Source organism: Anastrepha obliqua, chromosome 3 (genome assembly GCF_027943255.1).
Source record: "Anastrepha obliqua isolate idAnaObli1 chromosome 3, idAnaObli1_1.0, whole genome shotgun sequence".
Taxonomy (NCBI): Eukaryota; Metazoa; Arthropoda; class Insecta; order Diptera; family Tephritidae; genus Anastrepha; species Anastrepha obliqua.
In genome coordinates this window covers 107,392,790-107,401,072 of record NC_072894.1, presented here as the reverse complement: position 1 = coordinate 107,401,072, position 8,283 = coordinate 107,392,790, and the positions used below count along the sequence as shown (strand labels likewise).

The 8,283-nt window shown below is 38.0% G+C and overlaps 1 protein-coding gene across 1 annotated transcript in view; it reads left to right on the top strand.

Annotated features, from left to right (window-relative positions):
* The first annotated feature begins 306 nt into the window (after positions 1-306).
* Positions 307-8,283, top strand: part of LOC129242148 (protein TANC2) — a 78,712-nt gene continuing 70,735 nt past the window's right edge. Inside the window, exons 1-2 of the mRNA XM_054878711.1 lie at positions 307-334; positions 5,909-6,097. Coding sequence (XP_054734686.1) covers positions 307-334; positions 5,909-6,097 — 217 coding nt within the window. The remainder of the gene's footprint in view (positions 335-5,908; positions 6,098-8,283) is intronic.

Here is an 8,283-nt window from a genome sequence, read left to right as displayed (position 1 = left end):
TTAAACAAGAAAAGGATTATATCAATAAGTTAATCAATAATATATTCGTCGTTGCTGTTTACAACCTCTTCCTACTTCTGAGCCAATTTGTTGGTCCCGTTCCGCCAAAAATCGCCTGGTCTGTTGTCAAAGAAGTTGTTGAGACAGTTTTTAAGGTCCTCTTTGTTATCGAACCTAACGCATATGGTTTGACAGCGAGCAGAAAAGATGGTAATTGGTCGGTGCAAGGTCCGGCGTACGGTAGAGGGAATGCTGAAGTACCTCCCATTCGAGCTCTTGGAGTGCGGCTTTCACGACTTATGCAACATGGGGCCTGGCATTGTCGTGAAGGAGTGTGAGTTTGACAATGTCGATCAGGTCTTTTCAGTCGAATAGCCTCATTCACGCGGTGTAACTGGGCAATGTAGAGCTCCTTGTTCACCGTTTCATTCTTTTCTAGTATTTCCCAGTGCGCCATGCCCTCCCAGTCCCATCAAACACATATCATGATCTTCTTTGGATGAAGATCCGGCTTGACTCTCGGCTTTGGTGTATCTCCTGGAGCCACCCACAACTTTCTTTGCTTCATATTAATGTATAAGCACCATTTTTCATCTCCCCTGACGTTTCGGGACAAAAAGCGCTGTTAATGACCGCGTGTTCCTCGATGTCGGGCGAGATGCTGAAAAGGAATTTGAAGGCGACTTTCTTTGTGTTTTTCATTGAGCTTGCGAGGCTCCCAATTTTTCGATAAAACCCAATGAATGAAGGTGATTGGGAATCCTTTTATGATCGCAGTTAATTTTTTCCGCAAATTCGCGACTGGTTTGGCGACTGTTCGCCTTCAAAAGTGATTTGAGGCGTTCTTCATCGAATTCAGAAGACCTTCCGCTGCGGGATGTGTCATAGACGTGAAAGAGGCCATTTTTGAACTTTGCAAACCTTTTCTGTGCTGTAGACTCGCCTCCACCGCAAATGTTAGGGGCTGCTTGGGCGGCTTTTTGGCCTCGATGATAAGCGAAAAAAAGTGAAGAAGAGCAGGTGTCGAAAATGTTGATTTTTTCCTCCTGGGTATTCCATTTGTAAGCCTCAAAACTAAGAAAAAATAAAATAAATACAATGAAAAAAGTTACTTCACGGTCTGCATCATTTCTCGTTGAAATGTTGATGGATCTGCAAAAAGTAAACAAGTTCTTGTAGAATAAAGTTGTAGTTATAGTGCGTCGAGCCGAATTTTTGAACTTCGAAAAATTTTCCAATTTACGGCATTTTAAAAAAGGTATTCGTTTTACGTCATAAATGTCACACTTTAATTATGTCATATCATAAATGTCACACTTAATTAATTATTTATCAAAAATCCAGTTCGACGGACTATAGAGAAAACACTTTCGAATGTTAAAGAAAACTGCAACAAAAAATATTAAAAACTACATATATGAGTTATCATGCAGACCGTGCCAGAAAAAGTAGTTTCTAGAAAAACGAGTTTAAACTTTCACGCCTCAAAGGAAGAACAGCTACCTGAGTGCATCAAACTCTCGTCGGGCAGTTACATTTTCTACCATAACTTTGTAACCATAGGGAATTTTTACAATCGACTTCCACAGAAATACGCCTAAAACTATACAGAATAATAATCTGTAAAAACACAAATCGATTTTGTGAAAATTCTGGACGTTTGTAACCTTAACCCACGCAAAAAGTCTTCCCCAATGTTATAATTTTGGCTACAAAGCAGAAAAGAGTTATTCAGGAGCATTTCCCGTGGGCTGTGCCTGGTCGATAACATTATTTCATATTTACCTTAAACTATTGCACACGCACAGAAACTCCACTGCCAACAGGCAGACACCCCCAAAGAATGGGCGTGCAGACACATGACTTCTGCAGAAGCTGTCTAAATGAGGAAGATCTCGCACTTTTTGTGCCACTACCCTCTTTGCTGACGGAGATTCACCACTTTAGGTAGACAATTTTTTAACGAGTTGGAAGATCTCAATACTTTGTAAATCAGGCATCTGCAAAAACCTTTGAAAAATCCGGGTTTGGCCGCTAGACGATTAAGGACTGGGCGCTCCTTTCTTCGACAGCCTGGAGCAGTGCGCCAACCTAAATCCCATCAATATTCTCCATTAAATAAATAACTCTGGCTGGCTGTAGATATTTGCCTATTGGAGGTCTCATAATGGTATCAAAACGGCGCTTCAGTGCTACTTGAGGAGTGCCAGACTGGCACTTCAACCATTTCACTTCCCTACATACCTACTACACTGGTTTTAGGACAGACAAGGACAAGTGCTCCACGTAGCATCATAATGGACTATGAGCCTGAGTGTGTCCCATAGTGAACAAACGCTATTACCTAACTTAACCTTTATTTGGGGTGTTGTACCTGCAACCCCATGTTTCTATAAGTTATGATGTGCTGCTTGAAACTGAGAGCTGTAATAGTGAGAGCAAATAATTTTTTCAGCATCCTGCTTTCCGTTTTCCTGTTCTTTGACTTTTCCTGTTCTTGACACTGTAGATACTTGGTTTCACGCACAAACTTACCTTTTAGAAACAAAAACACTCCCTAAACATAACCCAATGGTACCTTCACATTTACATACCCAAATCGAATGGCACAAGCAAGCAGTGGGTGGGGAACCTTAACCTTCCAGCATAATTCAAAGATTTCACAATAAAGCCCGCATAAATGACATTTACAGACCATAAGCGACAGACGCAGACGCAGACACAGCCATGGACATAGACACAGCTGCTGCCATTTGCACATTTGCCATCCAATCTGCCCACGCAATTGCACTTGTGCCAACTCCTACAAGAATAGTAATAATAACAGCAACAACAGCAACGACAACAATAGCAACAGCACATAAAGCACAATTGCTATGAAGACTTTAAAAAACATTACAATCAGCAAATCGACTTTGCAGCATTCTACCCTGCGGTGTATTTTACTTGCCATGGACGGACGGATGTAAACGTTGCGCACACGCGCTTACAGTTGAATGAAAGAAGTTAACGAGTATCGTTTGGAGGGGGGAAAGAAATACTTCAAAAATTACATAAAGCTAGCAAAACGAAAAGAAAATTAAAAGAAAAAAAATCGGCAAAACAAAAAATGATTTTTGCAAAAATGTTTTTTCGAGTGGGTTGACGAGTGCTTACTACAACAATTTGGCCTGCGTCCGGTTGCGACGCTGCACGCTGCATATTGCACGCATGCGCGGGGGGGGCAGCAAGTAACCAGTCGCCAGTTTTTGAATGAACTTTGCTGTTATATTTGTGTCTGCGTGTGTGTGTGTGTGCAAGTCAGCGAGTGTGGGTTTCATTCATGCAAAGCCACTCGAAAAAAGTCAATGAAAAAAAAAAAATTTATAGCTGATAAAAAAAAATCAGCACATTTGGTAACTGCGTATTGCTTTATGCAAACATACATATATACATACACATATACATACATATGTACATATATAAAGCTATTTTTTAATGCAATTCCAATTCTTTTTCTCCTGTGCGCGCATTCGAATCTGCATTAAATTGTTAGGTAATACAAAAACAAATTGTATTTGGGGTTACCAGGTTGTACCCGCAAATATATGTAGTATATATATACATACATACCTACTTATGTACAAAAAGCAGTCTGTGTGCACCGCTAAAGCAATTTGGCAGTGGGTTTATACGATTTTTTTCCAAATAATTTTTTTTTTTTTCAATTTTATTTTCCCACTAAAGAATTGCGTGGGTTGCAGTACATGCACTCTACCAACCGGTTGTCTATGCAACAAACAAAAAACAAAAACAAAAAAAGTGGAAACTAAAAAAATTTCATAGCAATTTTGCTGAAAAATATATGCGAAGTCAAAAAGTCTGGCTGCAAAAATTGCCGGTGTTTGTAAAATTTTACTTTTTTGTTTTTTGTGTTTTGTTGAATTGCATTTATCACTTAGTATTCGACTGTAATTTTGCATGAGCTTATGCGCCGCTCATGTATTTATGTTCGACTTTTTTCATAGTATGCATTTTAAATTATTTTCCTTTTTTCGTTGCCTAATTTCTGACAATCTTCTATCCTATTACCCAACCTACGCAAAGTGCGCACAGATCATTACACTTATTTTTTTCGTACGCTAGACGTCGAGTACTCATTCTCGTTTCGACTTCCAAGGAAGTTGAAATTTGCATTAAAATGCGTTTGTTTGTTTTGATAGAAAAATAAACGTAGAAAATCTATTTCCGCTCAAGGAAAAACACAAATTTTGTTCAGGAAGTGCTACAGTAGAGCGAATTCTTAAAATCAGAGGCAGAGCAAAACATATTTTTTTAGCAAAAATAAATACACGATTGGTCATTTAGGGGCGATCTACGCCATAAGGTCGAACACAATTCGTCCTCGTTATGGTAGAATGCTCACATGGTCTCAGTTCAATACTCAGTCTTTCAATAGAGTAATAGCATTCACTTAAGTGAGCGTGCCATTCCAAGTTCGATCCCGCTCAAACAAAAATTTCCTTCAAACTGATCGTGTCTGGAATGCGAACGGACCGAGTTTGCGGGTTAGCGGTAAAACTTTCATTACTAAACTTCTTTAAAAATTACAGTGCAGGTAATGTTTTTTTCGATTATAACTTTAATATAAATTATAACTTTAAAAAAATTTTAAAATTTCGTACAAAAAAAAATTATTCAAAAACAACATTAGATGATTAATTTTGCAAATACTAAATAAAAAAATGTTTTAAAACAAAAGTGGATGATTAATTTTGCGCCAATAAAAAAATGTTTTAAAACAAAAGTGGATGATTAATTTTGCGCCACCACGAAAAAATAAATAGATTTTAAAAGACAAAATTGGGTGGTTAATTATGCGCCACCTTGTACATATGTATATCTTAATAATTTTTCTCCAATAAAAACAATTTTTTAAAAACAAAATTGGATGATTAATTTTGCGCCACCTCGCAAATACGAAATTTAAAAAAATATTCAAAAACAAAATTGGATGATAAATTTTGCACCGAAACAATTATTCAAAAACAAAATTGGATGATTAATTTTGTGCCACCTCCCAAATACTAAATAAAAAAAATATTCAAAAACAAAATGGGATGATAAATTTTGCGCCATTTCGCAAATACTAAATTGAAAAAAAAATATTCAAAAACAAAATTGGATGATTAATTATGCGCCACCTTGTACATATATCTTGACAATTTTTCTGGTTAGTTTCGAGTTATAATCGAAAAAAAACACTACCGGTGCTGTAATTTTTAAAGAAGATTAATAATTAGTAAAGAAATTTACAAAATGGGATGATTAATTTTGTGCCACCTTGTACACATATCTAAGTAAAAAAAAAATGCTTTTGAGTGATGTAAATCTTTATTTTGACCTTTTTACGCTCCATTGCTTGTCTGCTTGTTTACTTACTGACTTACTTACGCCCTATTCGCCGGCGACCGCCAATTACCGTCTCAGACACCTTCTTTGACGGAGCAGTTTCTTCCATACGGACGATATGACCAAGGCTCCTTAGTCTCTGCAGGGTGACATTGACAATGTCAATATCTCCGTAAAGCTCGTGGTTCATTCGTCATATACGCGAGCAGGGCCAAAAATCTTGCGAAGTACTTCCCTCTCGAAAACTCCAATAGCAGCTACATCTGATTGTTTGACTGTCTTGCAGAGTGTTGTTTTCGTTCGTCGAGAAGGCGCACTTAGCCAAAATTAGCACCTGTTGGCAAGAGTTATATTGCAAAAATGTAAAGTCTTCGGATAGTGTGATTAATTTTGCGCCACCTTGTATTTACACTCCTTCATAACACATTTTTCCCATATTAGTATTTAAATATTCATATGTGACATATTTTATCTTTTTTAACTTATCTAATATTTGTTTTCCTTTTTATACTTCCAGATCTCCAATCCATTCGCCGCTTATTGGAGCACGACAGCAGCGGTACGATATGCCCCAGTTGTCGCATCTCTTTCGACAAGGGCAAACGCCGGAAATTGATCGACACCTGTGGACATGAGCGTTGCTATTCCTGTATGTTTCGTAACGATCAGTGTCCAATGTGCATGAATAGCAATAGTTCGTTGAAAGGTAAATAAGACAAAGAACCTCTTAGCTAGATATGTATGTATGTGTGTACGGATGCACTTAAAAAATCAGGGATTTTATGTACTACTTATATGTAAATTGCTGGGACGCTAAACCGGAATGACGGTGTAATAACACTTTCTATTAATTGCAAAATTAAGCCTCAATAAAAATAAAAGACGTAGTAGGATTGAGGACCAAAGACTAACAAGCGTGGCTTCATTTTTATTATTGCAACCATTAAATATTATAGACCAACTTTAGATTTTACTACAGCCTTCAAACTAAGGCTTACTACTAATTGATCATTGGGAAACGGTAGAGGTTGCAGAGCGATTAAGAGTTTATTTGTAGACCTGAATGCATGATCCGGTACTCTGTAGCCGTACTTGAGACTGCTCTGTTAGTTTGGCGAGAACAATGGTGTGATTGCATTATATTTGGCTGGAAAATCACAACCTGCGATTGTTCGTGAGCTCGCACCATTACTCGTTGAAATGAGACTGGGAGCATCGCGAAACGTCATGGACGTGGTCATCAAAAGACTGCAACATCACGTGAAATGGTTGAAAAAGTGAAGAAGCGACTTCAACGAAATCCCCGACAAAGTGGCAATCAAATGGCGAAAGAACTGAAAATATCTGACCGTAGGATCTTGTAGGACTTGACTTTGAGATCATTTTTCAGTATAATCCGCAGCATACAAGATCCAAAATGCGCACACCAAAGCAGCAACAAGTCAGAGCGAAGGAGTTGCTTCGCCACCAGGAGGCAGCACCCAGCACAGGTATTATCGGGAAATTATTCTGGCGGTTGCTTTGAATCCGTGGAATTTCGGTGGCAGACCATGGACGTTTCAACAGGACTCGGCACCGTCTCACAAGGCTCGAGTGAACCAAGAATGGCTAAAAAACAACGTTCCGAACTTTATAACGTCCACACAACAGCTCTCAAGTTCACCAGACGCGAGTTCAATGGATTTGTCTCCTTGGGTCATTTCGGAGAGGAAGGTGCGAACTAAAAGATTCATCAGTCTCAAGGCGCTGAAAAAATCCATTGTCCGCGAGTGGACCGAAATACCTGCAAGTCACATTTGGGCAGCTTGCGATTCGTTTCTGGACCGTCCCAAGGCCATAGTCAAGGGAAAAGGTGGTCATATCGAGCAAAAGTAGATTGATTCTTAATTTTGTATTATTTTCACACATTTTTTAATTTTAATTGAATAAAAGTAATTTTCCAAACTAAATTTATGGTCTTTTTAAATGGTTACACTTCGAGTGCCGGATCCTGTATATCACTTTTTGGAGCGTAGCAAGTCACGAGGGAGGGACGAATCGCATTTTTTGTTTTGTTTTTTTTTTCATCTCATCGACGGCACCAGGATATATTGTGTGCTTGGGGTTATGCTTTTTTCTCACTGCCAAGAAGTAAAATGCTACTTCCATCTGCCTGATCCCACGAGTGTTTAAGAGGCTTTGTCATCAACGAAACCCGCAGCTTTTACCGGATTTGTTGGTGATAAAAAAACTATCAAAGGTGGACTAAATTGATTGAAAAGTATCGCCTGTGCTATTAGTTCGTTGGATGCAAATTAAGAAGGTTTACAAACAGCCGTACCCACACATCCAACTCTATTTAATCCAGCCGTTCAATAATTTGTAATTTCATACTGTTTATTTTGTAAATTCAGCCTACCTTCTATACTTTGTTTTTGTGCACACTGTTTAAATTTCCTACAACAACGATTGGATCGATTAATTTCTTATTGTATTTCATTGGTGTTTAACACTTCATTGTATTTTGCTTTTTCATCTTAATTGAAGCTTGTTATTGCTTTCTTTTCTTTCTCTTTTTCATGTACCCTATTAAGATTTACAACTATTTTATGCAATAGGCGAACCCCACAAGTACAAGTTTATGGCAAACGGAAATCGTTTGGCAGTGGTAAAAACCCTAAATTAGTTGAGATGGTCATAAAATGTCAACAACACCTTTCTCTTGTGCGGTTGTAAAAGTTGTAGAAGCCATGGCTAACTAAGTGAAATATCATAAAAAAATCTGCATTTGTAAGATTTAGTTTGGATATTTCCTTACCGAAACCGCATCGTCCCAGTGGCAATGCAATTTTTTACTTTTATTGATCATTAGACAATTTAATGTATTTAGTGGCCTCCGTGTACGATGCTTTC